The sequence below is a fragment of the Cuculus canorus genome, chromosome 2 (assembly GCF_017976375.1).
Source record: "Cuculus canorus isolate bCucCan1 chromosome 2, bCucCan1.pri, whole genome shotgun sequence".
Classification (NCBI taxonomy): domain Eukaryota; kingdom Metazoa; phylum Chordata; class Aves; order Cuculiformes; family Cuculidae; genus Cuculus; species Cuculus canorus.
This window is the reverse complement of record NC_071402.1, coordinates 127,473,586-127,495,381: the sequence shown is the minus strand read 5'-3', so window position 1 is coordinate 127,495,381 and position 21,796 is coordinate 127,473,586. Positions and strand designations below refer to the sequence as shown.

General features: G+C 38.9%; 1 protein-coding gene across 2 annotated transcripts in view; it reads right to left on the bottom strand.

Moving 5' to 3' along the window:
• Nucleotides 1–21,796, bottom strand: part of RAPGEF5 (Rap guanine nucleotide exchange factor 5) — a 164,929-nt gene that overhangs the window by 14,452 nt on the left and 128,681 nt on the right. For both annotated transcript variants that reach the window (XM_054060155.1, XM_054060156.1), the window contains 11 exons: nt 20,131–20,275; nt 18,565–18,662; nt 17,774–17,804; nt 16,744–16,822; nt 13,557–13,706; nt 10,745–10,842; nt 8,846–8,968; nt 7,506–7,684; nt 4,049–4,139; nt 1,333–1,383; nt 157–244 (listed from right to left, as the gene is read on the bottom strand). In XM_054060155.1, coding sequence (XP_053916130.1) covers nt 157–244; nt 1,333–1,383; nt 4,049–4,139; nt 7,506–7,684; nt 8,846–8,968; nt 10,745–10,842; nt 13,557–13,706; nt 16,744–16,822; nt 17,774–17,804; nt 18,565–18,662; nt 20,131–20,275 — 1,133 coding nt within the window. The remainder of the gene's footprint in view (nt 1–156; nt 245–1,332; nt 1,384–4,048; nt 4,140–7,505; nt 7,685–8,845; nt 8,969–10,744; nt 10,843–13,556; nt 13,707–16,743; nt 16,823–17,773; nt 17,805–18,564; nt 18,663–20,130; nt 20,276–21,796) is intronic.

Sequence of the window (21,796 nt, the reverse complement as noted above, 5' to 3'; positions counted from 1 at the left end):
GGACTCGCAAGGCTGTTTATTATCCAGACCAAGTGCTCTCTTGTAGATACTACCACAACTGCCACATACTTATCACAAGGCCACCTGAAGGAAAAATCATTTTGCATTTATTTTAATTAATCACAAAGAAGAAGAGCAGCCAAGCTTTAACATTACCTTTCAGAAGTAAGGGCATGAAAGGGATTTTCGGAGATTTCATTTTCTTGAATGCATCTCTGTAAGCTTTGTGGTTTAGAGAAGGGTCCTACAAAACCGTATGGGTAATAAAGAGAAAAAAATCAATAGGCAATAAAAAAATCAATTCTAAATCATTTATGGACTTATGATCTGAACATGACTTAGATATAAAAGGTTTCTTCAGGAAACGAGGTTGGTAAAGGCTTTCGAAGCTAGGTGACTTACTAAACTGAACAGGAAACAGTCAAAGGAACAAAAGCAATTACTTTCCTCTAGATAAAGCAGTGCTAAAGTGGGAGTAAGCTGCAGAACAGATTCACTGGGACTGCTCTGTAATTTCCCCACAAATTTCTATCAGCAAAATCACTTCAGCTTACTATCTAGCACAAAATGTATCCCAGAACATACTGCTGATTAATTTCTTAAAAAAAAAAAAAATCAAGGAACTAGGAAAAAATCCCAACAAAAACTGCTGTCAAGTCAATGGAGCATACTGGACATTTTCAAAGAAAATAAAGAGAGCATGCTACGGTGGTGTTATTTAAGTAATTCAAAAAGTCGTCTCAATTTCCCACATAAATGAACATTTTTGTACACCAGCTCACACACAATCTGGAAAATACATTAATTTATAAAGGATTCTAAGTATAGAAGCGTGACAAGCGTTAAAAGCTGGCTCTCATGTTCCCCATGACAGGCAGTGATCTCACAACGCACCCACTTCCATGATAGCCAGAGGAAACACTTGTTTATTCAGCTTTGATAATGGCGACAAAGACCCTTAGCCTCATATTTTTATTTTTTAAAAAAAAAACTTCAGGCTGTCCTCATTTTCTCCTGATCTGCCCTCATAGCTTTGGATAAAGGCTGATCAACCCCCATGGCAAAAGAACAGCATCCAAATTGACGCTGGGGAAGAGACACTGCATTTGCCTCTCTCTGCCCTTCCTCCACCTGTCAGGAATACAGGCTTTTGCCTTTTCATGTTTGGAGACCAGCTCTGAGATATTGAGGGCTGCATGGCCTTTGGCTAATTACAGATCTGACGTGACAGACTCCAGCTCAAGACAATGACAGGCAGCCTCCAAATAAACTAGGAAGAAGGAAGGCAGAAAAAGACAAGCAATGTCATTCTGCTGTGAACACCATACTTACCGTCAAACTTTCAAGTTCAGTGAAAAGTTTCTTGAACTTCCCAGGAATTTTCTGAAGTGGGGAAAACAGAGGGAAAAAAAAAAGTAAATTTGATTTAAAAAAAAACCAACATAGGCAGAAAAATGCCAAGGCATTTTTTCCCATGAGGCTGCCGTGTGTGAAGCACCTGCTGTAAGTATCAACAGGCAGTTAACCTCTGCTCCTCAGCTCCAAGAGCCCTAATTATAGACCATGTTCAGTGTAATGCCAGTGAAGCACCATACCCTGCAGCCTCACCTCAGGGACAACCTGTATCAGCCTTTTATGGAAACTGCTTGTTAGCAGCTCTTTTTATTTCCTCTGCTAGCTTACACGTCTGATGTATTTACCTTAATAATCATATCAAGCTAAAAATAGTAACACAAGCTGAGAATTCAGATACTGTAATCACATCCAGGTTAAATTATTTGTGATTACAACAATTTCTTTTCCTAAAATATGTGTTCTAGAAATTAACATACAACACACTCAGTGCTGTTTGATGCACTACCCCCAGCACTGACTAGTGTTACTACTGGCACGTACTAGTGCCAGAGAAGAGATATTTCCTTAACAAATGATTATTCCATCTCTGGTATCTTCTCCTAGTTCCACAGGGAAGTGGTTAAAACACATTTCCAGGGAGCCCAGGCATAAACTACCTTCTTGCCTCACATGTTAACACTTGATTCGCTCCACAAGCATCAGTTTCCTTTATCTCAAAGACACTTTACTGGATTTGTCTTATTATACACAAAGCAATTGTTCTGCAGTTTGAATTTTGCTTTTAGTATTTCAGTGTTGAAGAAGGGTGCAGGGATCTTAAGGCCTATCTATTTTTTCCAACCATATTCGTTAGTCTAATAGAAGATATTCCCTCTTAGTACCACTCCTGCCTTTGTCTTTGTCCTTAGACCCTGACAACTAAGATGACACTACCAAGAGGAAAGAGATTTAGAACAAGATTAAGCTGATGTGCTGTATGATTAAAATGCTAGAATAACTGAACATGGAATTGCAGTTCCACATTTTTAATATCTTCAATAAAGGAAAGTTAGGCTCATTAAAACATTGCATACCGTAGAAAAAAAAAATTAGAAGCATATGCTTCCAAGAATACTACTTGTTCAAGAATTCAAATCCAATATAATTTAATATCTAAATGGTTCTTTAAATTTAGGTGGATTCATTTACATGTGTAAGTAATTATTATTAATTTATAAACGTTGCTCTACTTTCTAGAAGTCACATTACTAATGCAAATAACCTTCTGCTTTGAAATCTCCAGTGCAGTAAAGTTTTACAAATAAAAAAATGCATGTGACTCCATAAATATTTTACACACGGAAAAGTCACATATTTACGATGACACATATGCAGATGTGCTCCTTGTTCTGACAAGCAACATATTCTGCTCTTCCTGAGAGAAATCCACCAGCAGTGTGTGATCTCCAGAGGTCTTGCCACACAGCAGAGTTTGTGCATTTCTGTGCAGGACAGATCTACACCATTGCCACTGAGTGCCTTTGATATAGTATTTAGTCCCTTCCAGCCTCCTACCAAAGCCCAGAGAAATGGGATGAAGGCAATTCGTAAGAGCAGGCAAGGGCAAATTTTCACTAGAGCGGAGTTTTAGAAATAGGAGAGACAAGGAGTTTCTATATCTTCAGCCTCAGGTATGTATTCCTCTCCCGAATTTTTTCTTTACCTGTTATTTAAAGTTAGCTTCTCCTTGCCTAACCGAGTCCCTATAAACTCCTTCCAAGAGAAGCAGTGACTGCCCTTTTTTCTCTCCGTGCAAAAGCCACTGACACACGCAATGATGTTTTCATGTGCATGATTTCAGCTAAGGGGGAAAACCTTGCTCTGCACAGCATTAGACAGGCTTGTAAGTGTCTGATGGCCATCTGCCTTCAGCTGTTGGTTCTCCAAGGCAGGAGATCACAGCCGTTCTCTGTCACTTTGTATTACAGATTGACCATTTTTGATACTGCCCACTTGTGTTGTTGGGGGCATGGGGGAGGCATGAAACTTCACCTCATTACACTAAATTACTCCTTCCCCGATTTTCGGTTCATCAGCAGGTATAGTAAGCTTGAAGATACTACCACTCAATAACTTACTTGGATGGAAAAACCACCCAAATATAAACACAGATCCCAATGGGGCTCTCCTCTAAACAACCCACGTTCTGTCTAGCAAACAGTAGCTTCTGTAGCAGACAATCTCTGTTCTCCACTACGCTCCTTATTTATGATCCATTTCCTAACTCTGTTGTTCAAGATGAGCAGCTGCAGAAGAGCTGATCAAGGAAAATAAACAGGGTTTATTTCCACTTTGTATTTTTAAAATTAAACTACTCCACAATAAGGGATTACCTGTTTGGAGCCACCCTTATAAGACTGTCTGTTCTGACATCTACTTAAAATGCTAAGATAATTTACCTGCATATTTTTTAAGAGCATAAGATCTCCTTACTTTGTTCTTATAAAAGCTCTGAAAGGATGTATTTAGTTTTATTTGAATAGCCATGCACCTAACATTTCAGGTCACCAAGAGGCTCTTCTACTTACACTTGCTTCCTGTTTGATTTCAGCACAAAAATGCAATAATTAGAAAGAAAATGTAATTCATGAGTCCATCACTTTTGTGAGAAATGGTTTTGACAGGGTCTAAAAGATACAAAGATGCATCTTACCTCCCAGGTCTGAGACAGTCGGCTGACAGATGCAGTGTTGAGACCCATAACAATAGCAAAGAATGAATTCAGATTTCTTTGGGCTTTACAGCTGTGGAATAAAAATATGAACACTGTATTCTGATTTTTTTATACTCAGAATAAGAGATAAATGGAATGCACAGGTATCCTAGGTTACTGAGTCCCATTTCAACTCTCAGCAGTAACATACCATCATCTTCCGAATAATGAACTCATTAAAAGCCTCTCATGACCACCTGCAGTCTAGGTGATAGGGTCTCTAAGAAGTTTTTTAGCAAACGTTTCACTGTCTCATCAGCCCTGTTGTTGGCAGGTTATTTTTTTTTCCTTTGCTGTCAAAAGTAATTTTCCCTTTTCAATGTTCAAGTTACTCTCAGCTGTCCTTTACCATACAGAATAATTCCCTGACCTCTAATCTGTGGTGTTATAAATATTTTTATCCCCTTTCCCATCTTTTCTGTAAATTGTACATCATTGATTCCTTCAATTTCTCTCTGTGGTCATGGCCTGCTATCTACTTTTCCATATTGTTATTATCCTTCACTGAATCCTTTGTAATTTATTTTAACTTTTCTCTCATGCATTTTCTCCTTACCAAGGAGATGTAGTGAGACAGTGGGGAGGGAAGGAGAAAGATAATTACTGTTATGGCTCCAAGTTCTTACACCTTTCTCCTATCAAATATAAAACAAATATAAAATTATTTATTCGGAACCACATCACACTTTGTCCTCGCCTTTAATTTGTCATCTATTATCACCCAAGGACCTTTGTCATAGTACTGTTCTTTACAAGCATGCATTTATTTCTTCAACTCAGTATTAGCATTCCCTAGCTGAATTACTTTGCATCTATCTAAATTAAATCTTATCCTACTGTTGTTTGCACATGCCACCAGACTCCTTAGATCATTCTTTTTTTTTTTCCTATCCTCCAATGCGTTTGCAATCCCTCATAATTTTTTATTGTCTGAAAATCTGATTAATGTTCAGTTTACACATCCCTATAAATTAGTTGCAGTTACCACTGGTTCCAATCCAGGTCCCTACAGAATCTTCTTGATACCTCTGCTCTTTGACATTTTACTGCATATGAACAGACCCTGCTCATTTCTAGTTCATTAGGAAATTTGAAATCTTGAAAGATTGAGTCCTTTTCAAACAAAGAGATTCCCCTTTCTCTTGCAGGCTCTGGAAGACCACTGTAAACATACGTGTGCATGTGTGTGTGTGACTGTATCTCTTTTAAGATAATTTTAAAAACGAATGAACCCACTGTCTTCACTGGGATTTATGATCAGGGAAAGGTATGTCCCAAGACCTTAGACTGGAAACATGCCATCACTTGCTACAAGTTTTATAAAGCTTGAAGTCATTGCTATGTACTGTCTTGAGATGGTGTATTTCTTACTTCACTTCACTTCACTTCACTTCACTTCACTTCACTTCACTTCACTTCACTTCACTTCACTTCACTTCACTTCACTTCACTTCACCTGCCTTTAAATTAGGATTAACTTTGTTGCTTATACTCCTTTTATCATTAAAGCCAGGCAGCTCCCAAAAGTAATTAATTCCAAAACAAGAAAGGTGTCCAGCAGAGCTCAGATAAACTTTCTTCTAGATGGGCCCATTCCTCACAAAGAACTGTAGAGAGAAGGTACCTCTTTTACAGCCAGCCACCACTTGGGAAGCAAAAAGGCTGCTGTTGTAATCCATTTATTCTAACCCTATGCTGATCTGTTTCTACAACTCAGGATTTTAAATTCTAACACCATGCTAATTAATTTTCTCTATCAAATCACCTGTTTTTTAGTTTAGACTAGCTCAACTATGGAAGCGCATGTATCCATGTTTCAAAAAATCTCTCTCTCTTTTAGGCATCAACACACTATGTAAAAGCCTTCCAACATGAGATCTTAATCCCGGGGCTTCGCTGACAACTTAAAAGTCAGAGACATGGGTTCCTGGCCAAACCTGTGAGTGGAGAACAGGGAGCAGCTAGAGCTGCTCACAGCTTCCTACCTCTCTGCCTTAGTCATAAACAAAATAGCAGTGCTGCTTAGATTGTGCCTCACAATGGGAGTCCTTGCTTAGCACACGCCTCCATCCTAATTGTTCCTTTTTTATTAACTCTTCCATAATTTGAGACATGATAATGTCTTCTTTCAGAAAGCTGCTTTTCTGATTAAAATAAAGATCTTGAGCAAACTTCACACTCACATTTTTGTGTATCTATTATTTCCCAGTCTACGTGCAATGATGGGTAATTCTGCAACGTACTGGAAGACTGTCTACTGTTTACTGACAACTGTATTTAGCCTCCAGAACTCTGTATTTTCACTAAACAGAGATGGAATTAATTCAAACAGAGCAACATTTTAGTCTGGCGACAAATATATCCCTATTCAGGCAGGTCAGACATGAAACTTTTCCTGGAATGCAAATTCATATTGTACTGCAAGCAAGGCACACAGAAACAACTATTTCTGGTGTAACTGGATCTAACTTGGCCATTGATAAGGCAGAAATTGAACATATTACCATATACGATATATCTTGCAAACTAAATCAAATCACATTTATGAGTTACATTAGATTAGATTAGAAGAATTCTTTTCACTAAAGGCACTGCTTCAGCAGAGAACAGTCCTTTCTGTGTAAGTGCCCTGTAAATTACATCAACCCAGTTGATGAAGGAACAAATTATACATTTTCCATTAATGTGCATATTCAAGTACTACAGAAGACCAACAAGTGGAAAGACAGGCAAGGAGAATGGCTGCACGTATCTGAATTGCTCCATTCCCTTGGTTGGTAAAATAAGAGTGATTACACAGAAAAGAATTCTCTTGTGTGTAGTATATATTTGTATTTTGTTCCAAGGTATAGAATAAATGCCAGCACTATTTTGTAATAGCGCAAGAATAGACCATCAAAGCTAATTAATGAAGAACACCTTCTCTGTAAAAGATAAAAGAGTATTCCAGAGTGGACAACAGGGCAACAGCTTACTGCAGCCAGTTTCCTCACTAGAGGTAGGACTTTCAAGATTATAACAGAGGTGGTTTTTTTGTTTCTGTATAGTTTTTGGTGAATAATTGTGTTGCTGCTCAAACAAGTTTTGTAATACAGTCCTTGGGTTACCTCTGCTAAGAAAGGAGGTATCTCTGCACCACCAGGGATCTTGCAGTTCACACTGCAGATATAGCGGCTAAACTGCTGCGGAACATCTGACCAACATACGCTCCATGATGTCTAGTTTTGGCCACTGTTTGCTGTTGTTATATATGGACTGTTTCTTCTAGGTATGCTTACTACACTGCTAAAATATGAAATGACAAATTAAGCTCTCTATGCTCTTGCACCTCCTGCTACTTTCACACCAAATAAGGCACATGAATTCAAGGATTTTTGTTGCAACTTTAACAACTTACTGGGCGGCAATCTTTATGAACTTTTTGACTAGCTGTACACGTTTGCAGAGCTGGCTGCAGAGGAGTATCTCAGTGGCGACCCAAAGCTGGACTTCATTGCACCTTTGAAGCAGAAGACTGAGATTCTCGGTGTTTTCAGCACTGCCTTGTCTGCTGAACGTGAAGTATATCAGTTCTTGCTGGAAGACATTGACAACATTATCAAGGATATAACAATAACTTAGACGTAAATTAATTATAAATTACTTAGAAGGATGTTTTTGAAACAAGACTTAGTTACAGATGGTTATTTCTTCATTATCCATGAGCCAATGATAACTGATTCAGGGTCCAAGTTTGGTTTAGAAAAGTCTAGAGGCAGGTGAACTGGAAATACTGCAAGATGTCCTTTTATTGTGAGATTTCCTGCAGTTCCAATTCTGGCTACAGCCAGATATAGCACATAAGCAATCTGTGGCTTTCATAATTTCTCTTCCAGTATGGAAAAGCCACTATATCAGACCATTGCAGAATCTGAAAAATTTCCATTCAATCTTCTTCCTAAAAATAGCCCAGATTTCAGGAACAGAGCTTGGGTATTGATTTCAGAGCAAAAAACTTGACCAGCTCTAAATTTAAAGTGTCTAACATGAATAAAAGAACCTGAAATGAAAAATCAAGGAAAGCATCTGATGAGAAGCAAGGGAATTTCCCATTCATTTTCTAGGAAAGCCATCATGCTTTTTACTGAATTATATTTTCAAGTGACATTTTGTAATGTTAACTGTGTATTTTACTCAGCAGCTCACACCAGAACCTATCAAAGTCACTGAATCAACCCAATGGGCACTGAAGTGGGCCATTACCCCATTTTATAAAGCCTGCTCAGTATTTTTTGTCTCCCTGACGCCTAACAAGAACAGTAAAGTGACCATTTAAACTGCTGAAACTGTGAATTCTTTTGAAGTTAAAGTGATATCAAGGACACCTATTTGTGGAGTCTGAGATCTACTGAAACGTTATTGCGTGCAAAGGACAATTTGCTTATATAACATATTCACATAGACAGTTTTTAGAGAATAATCCTCCTCTTTTACTCTCTAATCTCAGTAAAAACCATGCAGGGAATATAGGAGATGCCCCAAACACAGGGGGCATTTTTTTTCTGTATCAAGGATTGCAACATCTCTCTTGGACCTGATTCAACGCCAACACTACTGAGAGCTGCCAAATCAAACTGTCATGGTGGTGAACTGACGCCCCCCAAAATGCTGAAGAAATGTCACCAGCATCAGCCCAATCATAATGGCACAATGTTGCATGAGAGTAATACACCTGGAAGTGGACATGGGCCTTCTTACCTCATGAATTGCATTGAAGAGGCTCCAGTCAAAGTTTGTTAGTTCTAAAGCAAGATCCCAGGTGTTGATTCCCAAAATTCTCACAGACCTTTGCTGCAATTCCTCATTTTCAGCAAATGGGTTCTAAATCAATAACAAAGAGCAAAAAAAATCCTGAGTAAATGCCAAAAGTTCTGCAATGAAACAGCTACTGAACCAAGGTACAAAACAGAGCTGAGTAAGTAATCTTCTCTAAGTGCATTGAGGGGTTTTGTCCCCACTAATCAAAGTCAAGGAGCTATAGCCTATTTAATAAAGAGCTTGAAAAAGGAAATGGGTCAATAGGATCAATGACTACCTATTGGATTAGGTTTCTGTCTCTCTTACTCTAAACCTTGAGTATAAAACACTGACCAAGCAGACAACATAATGAAAAAAAAAATCCCTGAAGCTATCAGAAAATAAAATCTGAATTATGACACCAGGAAATATTTCTACAGCAAGATAAAAAAAATCATTCTGCAAACACCAGATTTAGAATAAATACACAAAACTTGCCCACGAATCCACCTTTACAAACAGCATCAATCCATCCATTTTATGATTAGTTTACTCCAAATGTAATCACTAATAAACAGTAAAGCATTGCAGGTCCTGATTCAGAAAAGCTACTTAGCATGTTACTGTGGAGTGAGTGCACAGTGTGGTACTGCTCATATTAAGGGTCATTTGACATTTCCATTATTAGCTCAGATTTTCAAAGGTTTGCATTTCTTTTGGGTTTTTTTTACCTCATCAGGCTGAAACTTGGCACATGAGCCATATGTCAAGATGAAAGATTATTCTTATCAGTTAAGCCATTACTTTGGTTCTATATTTCTGACAGTTACAGCAAGTTTTGCAATTTTTATTGTGTAACTAATGAAACTAGATTAGCTGTCACCTGTCTGCACTGGAAACCTTCCTTTAATATTCGCATTTTTAGAGGTGGCTAGAACACCGGAGATAGCTGAGATGACAGATTACAATGATAATGGCATGTCAGCTCTTTGGGGCACATTGATCCAGTGAAATGTAAATAGACATTTCTCATCCCTAGGATGAATGCGCAGATCCTACTGGTACTGACAACACATAGAAGTTGGTTGCAATATCATCCCTGCGCTCTCCTCAAAACATCTGCATAATTAGCAGAAAGCTATTGGAAGAGTAATTCTTTGAGTGCCTGATTGTTCCTGCCTCACTAGAGTTTTGGGAAATCATGGGGGAAAATGTTTGCAATCCTGGTTTCTGAGAACAGAGGGAATAAGACAGTTGCTGCCCTTCGACCTGCTTCCCTCCTCAGCACCAGCAAGAGGATGGAGACACAAACAGACAAGAAGAGAAGATACCACCAGCAATATATGCCAGCCACAGACTATGTGGCTGCCACAGCACCAGGGTCACACTGATGCCCAGTAATCCCAGTAGAAATTACATGACCTCTATTTCTACAAGCAGTAACTCCACAGAGTTTGTCCATCACACTGTATGATTATGTACCGGTCACATTAAATGTTACAGAAAGGCTGGAGGGGAAAGAAAGAAAGAAAGAGTCACATGTGCCCTGAATAATCCTCATCCTATCCAGTCCTGTACACACACAAGTCAGCTTTTTCAGACTGATGTAGATTGAAAGATTTAAGCTGTACAGAAGCTTTGGTCTATTTCAAATTGATGAACAAATTTCATTACTGTTCAGTCAAATAACTGCTATTAATGCAAGATTTTTTTTCCCCAGGTATAGAGCAGTTCAGTAAGCTTTACTAAGGAAGCAAAAAATAAATTCTGTATTGAAAAAAGCCCTCTGAGAGGAACATTAAGTTCTTGACCCGGCATTATACAAATGAAAAATAGGAAGTATACAATACAGATCCTTACCAAAGAATCACTCAGATCTTTTCGGTAGACAAACATACGACTGGATGACTCAAAAGATTTCGAGATAGCTAAGTCATTTGGTTGTAGTTCATGTTTTTCTGTAAAAACAGAAAATAAAACATAGAAGCTTCAGAAAAGAAATAAAAGCTGCAAATAAATATGAGAAAACCAGTGCAAATACATTTGTAAAGCCACATAAGTTGAGTGTTTAACTAAGCATCAAACCCATGTACATGCCTATCATACAATCATCATCTCTACACTATTTAGGTACACTAAAGGCAAGATGTCTCTGATGCTGCACTGAAACACAAAAACTTTCAGCATCTACTTTCAACTTGGACTGCACACGGCATAGAACAGAAAAAAACCCTTTGAATCACCTACTCTAACCCCCTATGCATTACAGAACATTTCATATCAATCCAGTGTACCTACTGTAAATGCAATGACTTCTGTTAGAGCAAAATGTCTTAACCTCCGCTGACCCAGCTGCTGCATGTCACTGACGGACAACAGCACGGGGTGGAGATGTCATCAGTAGCCATGGCCACTCAACAGGAAAAGAAGTTTAGAGGATCCCAACACCATGAAATTCACTCCATGGAGCAGAGCTGAGGAGTCCTTGACAGTATGGTATTTACAGAAATTCCTCTACATCTACAGTAATGCATTTTGAAATATTTGAGTAAAAGTATAGGACACACCGAACTCATAGCAAAGAGAAAGGTTTTTGGTTTTTTCCCCTTCAGTCCAGAAAACTGGTTCAGCTCGTGGATGCACCAGAGAGAGGTGTGGAAAAAATAAACCAAAACCCAGAACACAGCTCAAAAACAGCCCTGAGAAAACTGTCTCTTCCTGTAGGGGCCAGGTAATCTTCTGGAGATCTCACTACAATCACTATATTAACGGAGACTCAAAAGTGCTACAAGCATACTGACATCTACGTTGGACTTTTCATGGCCCCTGAGGGAGAAGAAAGACCAGGAGTCTGAGAGGCAAACATCATTCCGAACAACTAATTTGCCTCCCTTATCCAGGTTCACACCGACACCAGGCATATTTATGTTCAACTACCAGTATGTTATTTCAAAGTAATTTTATCTAAAAAGACCTTGCTTGTTCATTTATGGAGTACAATAAAAACATGTTCGTACAATAAAAACATGTTCTCCAATGCTCATATGCTGCATTCCAAGTGAAGGGCTGATGACAGTTCTGAGTCACGTAAATAGCAAAAAAAAAAAAAAAAAAAAAAAAAAAAAAAAGGAAAAAGAAAGCATGGCAGGCATCCGAGTGATAATACATAACAAGGATACTGAAATGATGGTACATCCAATTAATTCAGGCAACGTGACTAAATAACATTTTGGGGGTTTCAGAGGCCATGTACAAATGACAGTCCTATTGTACCCACATTTTAATTATTGTTTCTTATTGAACATCCAAGTGGCAACCACTTTTATTCTATGGCTTTCTGGGAATCAATGCGGTCTAGAGATAATAATATGTTTCATTATTGATGAGTTGTTGGTTTTCTTTAGCAAAGTAGGCAGTTAGTACCAGATTTACTGCTATCAGAATAAAATTTGCCCTGCTCTTGAACAGGAGCACAAGACCTGAGAAACAATAGCAGCACAGTTATTTTGCAGTGCTCTAAAATGCAATGGAGGCAAGTTTGCAGACACACGAGTGTAAAAGGAGTATGCCTGCAAAAGATGCAACTTGGCTGGCCAGGAAGCCTCCATGCAATTGCTCCCATGTGGCTGATCCGTGCCCAGGCTCTCGATAACTGGTGCAGGGCACATCTGCCTGCCACCCATATCAGCGCTTGGCAAAAAAACATTTTGTTTAATTGAGCTCAGCATGGGGGACAAAAATGTGACCTTCCACTTCTGGATCAAATAAATAAACAGAACAGCCAATATCTGTGTATATTTCATTTAACTAGACAGACAAAGAAGTTGTAATGAGTACCATATCCTTAAGGATGCGTCCTTTGTCCCAGAGGATCAACACCAACTAACATTATCAAAAAATACGGCAAAGATATTCTAAAGTCTTTGCCCTTCTTTGTAGATCCAGCTTGACATCTATACGCATTTAGTTAAATCACTTCCTTTATATTCCCTAAGAGCCAAAAGGCACCACAATGAGCAAAACAATCTGACCTAAGACCTTGAGACCTGACAGACATCATGAAAAATCTTGCTGGTTTGGCTGTCACTAGTACCAGCCCACGACCAGTCTGGTCTTCCTTAAAAAAGACAATAAGCCTTTCTGTTAAATGAGAAACACCAAAATAATAAGCAAAAGCTGCTTACAAACAAGCAAAACTGCTTACAAAATACTGCTTAGATTGCTCTCAGTATCTCAACTGTGCAAATACTTTTCTCCCTCCTTTCTGCTGGAGAATATTCATTACCCATGCGTAAACACAGAAACAGCCACACATACAGTATTTTTTATCCTTTTTTATATTTTTAAAGCAAACCAGGCCTTATCAGCTTCCAAATTAATTTAAATGCAAAAGTCTCAGATTTCTATCTGTGCAGAAAAAATAAAATCTTGCACTACTGCTGGAGATGAAGAGTCCTTTGCACTCCCTTCATAGAAAGGAGATGCCATATCCAATGGTACCCAAGAATGAGCTGTTGCCATGGAAACAAGACTCTGGGAATCAGCTCCTCATTGTTCCTGTGGTCATCCAGCTGTGGGCCCGCACAGGAATAGCTGTATCCTTGCACCAGAAATGTCAGCCCTCCCTTACCTCACTACAAGGTAAGCAATCAAATGAAGAGAAGACATTTACCACCAGAGAACGTGACTGTCACCAGCGCCAACTCCTCCTCTGGATACTGGATCTTTTCCGCTACAATCTTCAGTATCTCCTGAGCTGAAGTGGATACTTGAGCTTTCACACTGACATAGGAGTGCTCTGTTATATACACACGGCAGAAAACTGCACAAAGGAAGAAAGACATGCTCAGCAGTAGGCAAAGACACCTGAACAGAGCAGGGGAGCATCTTGCAGACATGAGCAAGGCAATGCCTCAGTTGCCTGGCTACTGCGGCTGCAGGAAGGGCAGCTGCTGCACCTTGACCTACAGAGACATTTAACTAAGCATAAATATCACCATTTCCCCCCCTCCCACTTCCTCTTCCTGGGAAATGTGGGACAGCAAATGGAAACAGACACCCCACAGCTGCATTTCAGCAATACCTATTTAAGACTTCCTATGGTGAGGACTTGTCACGGGCAACCTTCTCTACTGCCTATCTTCTTTGCAAATTCAGCTGTCGTCATCTTTTCTCTTTTCCTTTTAGGTTCAAATAAATCACCACCCTTTCAATATATTTCACACTCACTGCAGAAATTATTTCGGATCTCCACTTCCACCTGGAACAGCGCTCTTCAACCACTCCCACGAGCATATCTGTCTAGACATCTGAACTACTTGCATTGCCAGGGTATTTTAGCACCACCAGAGTCTGCCCAAACAGTAATGCAATTACTTCTGACAACTCTTTGCCTGAATCACTCGCAGCACACATAAAAGGGACTGTTTTGGAGAAATTCCATAGGCTTATAATTTCCACCGAAGTCCACGAGTTGGTTCGGCTCTGACAGGAAGATTCCCAGCAGTAATGCTGTGGTCAGCTCAGGTAGTGCTTTGTTTCTGCTACACAGAGGGATGTGCACTCCCTCTGCTTGCCAGAATTTTAAGTTTACATCTTTTGCTGAGTTTGCTGTTGCCAGTTGTTTGAAATACAGCTGCCATACTTAAAAGGGAAGAAACAGAGCTGCAGACTTGCATAAACATTTAAAAAAATTACAACATCTGTTAATAAGAATTGCCACAACTCTCATTTCGGTGCCCAATTAAACTTTCCATTTCCATGGCAGGGGGGTTGGAACTAGACCATCTTTCAGGTCCCTTCCAACCCCAACTATACTATGATTATATGATTTTTATCTACTTCAGTACTTATTGTAGACAGGCTGTTACCATATCAGTATGAGACAACACATTTCTTCTCCAGAAATACTGCACTTTTAGAATTATTTTTGTTGACAGTGTATATAGCAAGAGCTCTACATGACTTCATGACTTCAGGGCAGTTCCATTAACTGAGACCATGCCAGAAGTGGTTAAGAATTCTATCCTCCTGAACAACTTTTTTTTTGTGTTGTAGTAAAGAAAAAAATGAAGATGAGAAGGAAGGAGGAACTTAACATTTAACCTTGGGGAAGAAAAGTCATTTGATTTTATAATTTTTTCTTAACCTGTCTCTGCTGACAGACAGTAAATCAGATTCTGATCCTATGGCAAAATCTCTGTTCAAAATGGATATAACTCATGAAAAGATAGAGACATCAAATTTCATTCTAAACTACCAGGCAGAAAAATAAATTTAAAAAAATCTGACAGAATATTTGGCCTCCATATGCAGCATGCAGCACAACTTGTTTTGTTTGAAATCTCCTCTATGTCATTTGGAAGGGGAAGATGACAGCAATATGTTAATTTAAAACTCGGCTACTGACATATCCTTTGTTTAACATTGAACTAAACAAACATTCAGGTCAGGTCCTGAAGCACAGACATCATACTGATTCTCCTAAAGCCTGTTCCCCCACACACCTTTCAAATGTCCTGTCTGCACTATCTAATGTCACTGACCATGTCCTCTTTTCCAGGAGCTTGTGCTGCTCTCCTGTAAGATGTAAGAGGGAATACCAGAGGGAGGAAGCAGCTGTAGGCTGCAGGTCGCCCTAGTAACGTTAGGAGATAAAATGCCTCCGTCAAGTGGCATGGGATGGACAAACCCATCTTCCACAAGCACCATCAGTCAGCAGCACTCCATCGCTCTGACTTAGACATCCACCCCCAGCATCTGTATATATTCTCCCTAACCCCACGTTTGCCAATTCATTCCCCCAATCCCAACATCTTCTGCAAGCCATGCTCTCAATGAGAGAGATGAAAGCAGTTTAACCCAGTCGGGGCTGGTCTTGCTGGGTCCTGCTCTTCCTGTCCCCACAGCCATGCAGTTTGTCCTCTCTCTGGTGCCAGTACACTTCCCTTCCTACTCATCTAATGAGCTGTGCCAGATTTTTCAAGAAGGATGAGTGTGGGGGTTCTCATCCGGAAATAACATTTTTAGAAGCAGCATTGATAACATAAACCTCAAATAAACCTATATTTCAAGTGCAGAAAGAGGAAATCTATCAGCAGCTTGTACTGTGCTGAAATACTTGGCATTGAAGGAGCTCAGTTTTTCTTCTGTCACAAATGAGCACTAAAAATATCCTGACTCCAAGTGAACTTCTTGAGTTTTGTTCCCAGTGAGAAAAGTAGATATATTGCAAGCGTGAGCCTTCCAGGTAGGAGGTCCCACTGCCTGTTCTCTGCCCCTGTACATGGTGTTCTCCTCCTCTCTGCTTCCTTCCTCATACAGGCATTATGGGAGGGTGACTATTGCATTAGTAGCAATGAAGGCAAATTACATTTTGAACAGGCTGACGTTAAAGTGAAGTGGCACCTTGTACTCTACATAGAGATGTTTTCAAGGGGAGGAGGAACTAAGGCAGGTTCCCAGAGTTAGCAGATCCTGGCCCATTTCATGTGACAGGCTTATTCATTCACCTTTCACAACCAAGATCTAGGTCAAGAGACCAAGAACATGAAATAGAGCAGGAATAATCCCTGGTGGATGAGCTGCCAGCATTCCTGGGGGGCACATAGCTCTGCTACATTTTGGAGGAACTGGAGGGGGGCAAAAAGCCCTTGAGATATCACATCACTGTTAAACCCCTGCAAAGTAGGCGGCAGGAAGGTAACCTTACACAGTCAAATCCTTTTTCTGAATAGAACCTTAGGGCCAGAAAAGAATCACATAAACTAGTCAGTTAAAAAAGATTACATTATGGACAGCCCTTGAGAAACAATTTTGCAGTTTCAGAGTTTTCCCTGTACTCTTTCAATTATACTTACTTTCTTCTGTTTCATTCAGGGTTCCTCTGTGCTGCAGCCAGTTCTCCTTTAGACTGAACTGGTGGAAAAAGGTTTTATTCTGTGAGGGAGTAGGAGAGTAAAAAAAAAAATTAAAAAGAGACAACAGTCACTCTCTGCACCTCTACTCCTTTCACAATTTGAACTACAAAGCAGCAATTCACAGAACACAGCATTCAGCCCATATGCCTGGCCAAAAACATTTCTGTATAGGAAATCCACCCACCCTCTCTCAGAGCAGTAAAGTGGGATTTGCCTTACTAAATAACGGTGAAGGTGAGGATTTTGGAGAAAGGAGGACATGTACCAGCTAAGCAGCCTGCGTGATTCAAGGTTCTCAGTAGCAACATTCAGAGCCCTTTTCCTAAGCACTTATATACGTTTACTATGCACCAATCAGCCTATTTAGCAGTTTCCCTACAATCTCATGCTCTGCCTTCCACATTTCCACAGTAACATTGTAAGCTTATTACACACTTCAGCTTCAGCTCAGGAAATTTGACAAGCACAGCAATTCACCTCTGTGCAGTTTGTACGCCAACTTTCTCTGGCTGCAGCTTCACTCTTGGGTTAAACAGACAGACTAATGTACTCCTCTTTCTTTCTTTCTCTGTCCCTGTTGCAACAAATCACCCTGCTCCTCTGTCTAACTTGACATGGATTATCAATGCCTGTGCTCAGCCTGGTTTTCCCAAGTTGCTACATCTCTCCAGCCTGGTAGGGACTTTCTTCCAAGTCTCTCCTGAAATCTGACATCTCAGAGTGTCTTATTAAGATGCTAACACTGTCACAGCCACTGCAGGCTGGGTCACGCAGCTGATATCCAGGCTGCACTGGCAGCAAAACAAATAAAATTCCTTAAGCAATACTGCAGGTCTAACCTCACTGATGTATTCTGTCATGTTTTTGGCCACCAGTCACTTTCAACTGGGGAGTCAAGAAAAGAGAGTAAAGTGGGCAGAAGTGAGATGATAACTTATTAAGCAACAAGCAACAATCAGGTTTGCACTACCTTTCGATGAGGTGAATATTCATCTACAGTGCTGAAACAAAAAGGAAAATCCAAGTTACCCTTTCATTCCAAAGATTAGAAAAAGGAACTTTTACCTATTAAGAAGTTTACAGCATTGGAAACTTTTCAACATTAAATGGTCACCACAGAATGGCTGCTGAGCTCCTTCAGGGAATGCTAAGGGCGTCTTTTCTGTCACTTGCACAATCCATGTAGCAAAAAGCAATACTGCCAGCGTGTAAGCTGCCAGAGAACATGGGGACAGCTCAGACACATGAAGTATGCAGCCAGGGTCACCCTTGGGGACAGAGCTCTTTCCACTTTCCCAGTGGCCATATCATGGAAATAAATTCAATTTGTTGGAAAAACATGCCACGGAAATGCCTTTTACCTATACCATGATTATTAATAAAATAATAACCCTATTGCAAAAGAGATTTGCTTCTCAGTATTGCAGACTGCAGAGAAAGAACAAGACTGAACGTACTTTCTGAAGTCACAGCCTGCAGCTTCTGAGGGAAATTTTGTCAGCTTTTCCACAAACCATCAAGCTACCTGCAAGTTATCTCAACCAAAACTGATGGGAGTGACTGTTAAAACACACACACCATCCAACAAACATCAGAAAAGACTGAATAGCTTCAGTTTAAAGAAGAGATTATTTGCAAAAATGAATATAGAACTTGTATCACTCATCCTTTTAAGCTTACTGAATTACAGCAAAATGACAGCAAAAGTAAATTAAACTCTAAATAAAAGGAGACTTGATCACAAACATAATCGATACTTACTGACGACGATGCATCCCAAGTATCTTCTGGAACTCTTTCAGATCCTTCTCAAGAATAGGATATTCATACACATCATCTAACACGTTCCTGTATATCGTCTATAAAATAAGACAGTATGTGGGAACATAGGAAACTCAAACATAAATCTGAGACATCATATCAGTGGTCTAAATCAACTCAAGCACTAGCCTACCAAAACAAATTCCATCATTGTATCTATGCAAGACCCATAAGGAGAGAACGTTCTTGTTTAAATTTCTGGACTGGTCAATATTCAGCTTGACTTTGGAGTTTATTGACATCTCTCAAAAACAAGTAACAAGATACTCCTAGATGTAAAGCAATAGATAAATAACTGTTCTTCTTATTTGGGAGGGAAAACATTGTCTGACTATCATCAATTGGGAACCTCAGTTACAAGTAAAAGACACTACCTCATATAAGAGGTAAATAATAAATAACTAATAATAAAATAAACTGAACCAGTTCTCCAGGTTGAAATTGTAAGAAATACTTTCTCTATACTTTTTTTTTTCAGAATCTGCACATAGATCCTTCTTTTGCCCCTACAAGAAAACAAGGAACATATGTACGAGCTAATTCACCAGGTTTGCTTTAATTAACTCACACTCCTGCGTTCATAAATTTCAAAATGAATTATTCTGATCTACAATACTATATATTGGTTCTGCATGAGTAAGTTCAACCATCATTAATATTACTGCTCTTTAACACTGCACAGAAGCATCAAGCAGAGAAATTGTGTGACAATACACAGTCACACACCTCCATCGCTAGAAAGACATGCTTGGCATCAAGATCGGCGCAATGCAGTGTAACTTAATTGACTGCTGGAATGATGCCCCCTCTCTAGTACAGCACTACACGTGTAATAGCGAACAGCAAAAATTCTAAGGTCTCTGGTTCCATATGCAGTGCATCCTATAGCAAAACCAAAGCAAATAAACAAGAAAGCTCTACACCTTCTTTAAATTCAATATTTTATCCCTTTGTCTTGAGCAGAGGACTGAAGACATCCAAAAGGCCCTTGAGAAGATCTCCAGTTACAGACAGAGCCTCATCAAGAAAGGTGAAAGATTATGCTAAGTATTTGCATCCTTCAATCAGCAAGGTTAAAAAAAAATAATTTAAAGAAATCAACAGCCGGGTGGATCTTGGGTCAGCGATGACACAGCTATTTGCAAATATACAAGGGGAATTATAAAAGCTTTTGGGACTCATTCAGAAAGACCAGAAGACCCTTGCTAATAAGTAAGGTACTCTTCTTACCTAAATTTTCCCATTTTCTAAAGAGTATGGATTTCTATAAGTCTCATATCCAAAAGTAATGTTTTTGACATTGAATCTATTGGCATTACAGACTTTCTGTTCAAACTGACTCTCTAAGGCATTCAAGGAAGACATGTAAATCATTTTATATTATAGATTTTTTTGGAGAAAGTCCAAGTATGAAAAATTATGCTTTATAGATTTTTCTGCTGGTTTTTTTTATACACAGTATGATAATTCAACAGTGCTGAAATGCACCAGAAATTGTTTCAATACCTTTAAAAATTGTTTTAAATGCTCATCTTCATGTAACCAGTCTTTGTAGAGAGAAGTCCACTGAGACACCAAATGCAAGACTTTTCGTTTCCTACAGGACACATCAGAGTCGTCTTCTTTCCCTTGGTAGTTCTTAGCACAATAGGTACGGTGTGTTAAGGAACTAATACTGAGGTCTTACTGAAACTTAAAAATTAAGTGATGGGAAAGACTTCGCAACTTTTTCATTTGCTAATGAAAGATTTTCTTCACTACACTGCTCAATTTAAATCTTTATCCCATCTAGAGTTTTAGGAGCTGCATCCGCTTTTTAGAATTAAATGCTCAGTAATGGAAATGTCAATCCTTCTCCTGTACCAACAGCATTTTTTTTAACCTTTACAGATTAGAGAGGCAAGTCTATAAAAGTAAAAGCAATTCAAAAAACAATTATTCAATGTTGGGTCATATCTCTTCTGCAGAACTGGGAACAAACCTTTGTCCTGCACACTGATGCCAAGGCAAATGTCTGTGGGAGGGAGGACAATGCATCATTATCAACAACAGAAAACCAGGCAAGGTAAGTCAGCTTCTTTTTCCCTACACAAATTACACTATCTGTTGAAATAACACTATTGAAATAAAAAAAAGAAAGCAAAAAAAATCTATTTCCACCTTTGTTCTCTATTCACAAAGCAGAAACACTAAATGAGAGAAGATACCCGATCTGTACATTGTTCCTCTCCTTTCACTACTCTGTCTTTGATTAGGTGAAAAGATGTTTTCACTACTATGAAAGTAAAAACGAGAACAAGTTCACCCCAACAATATTCCATGGATTATGGTTGGAAATAAAAGAAAAAAATATTTCAGCTCAGCGTGAGATACATAATATATCAGATAATAAAGGAAGCAAAGACTGCAAAACAGTCTTAATTTTTTTTCTCTTCACATATTCTGAAATGTATTGCAGAGATATTGGTATTCCAAGGATTAATATATAGGTCTAGATAGGTTTTAATCTGATTTTAAATGTTATTTTGTAGCAGTTATAAAGTTAAATATATAGGTCTTCAAACAAACCAGCAGAGATAAGATTGCATGGCTGCTATGAGTTAGGCATATGTTTCAATACATCTTGCAAGCATTCTTACGAATGCACAAGTCTGTATGTTTTGGATATAGGCTTAGTCATTCAGAGGCATCTTTAGCTTTGTACATTCAGCCTACAAGCAGGAACTTTCCATTTATTGATTCCTCAGTTACAGATTCTAAATGTTTTAATAGCTGAGTGTATATATCTCTCTATATACAGGCACATGACAGTTAGGGAAACTCACACTCTAATTTGGATTTAATGTTTCTAATTTGAATCTTTTCTTCCACAACCTATTTGAGTTAAGCAAACAATATAACCTGAACTTTGGGAAGGTGCAAATTTAAATGGAAGTCCACATATCATAAAACCTTATGAAAACAGTACTGAAGAGACCTTGAAAGATAGCTAAACCAGTTTGTTCAAGTTCACCCTAACTAGTCCACCTTAAAAGAGGGTCATGTGTACTCTAAGCTATCCTTGGAATATATTTTCTAGTTTTCTCTTAATATCCAATATCCAATATCAAAGATTCCTGCCTTATGTTTTCCACTCCAGTGTTTATTTTCCTAACGTAAAAAAGAAAATATT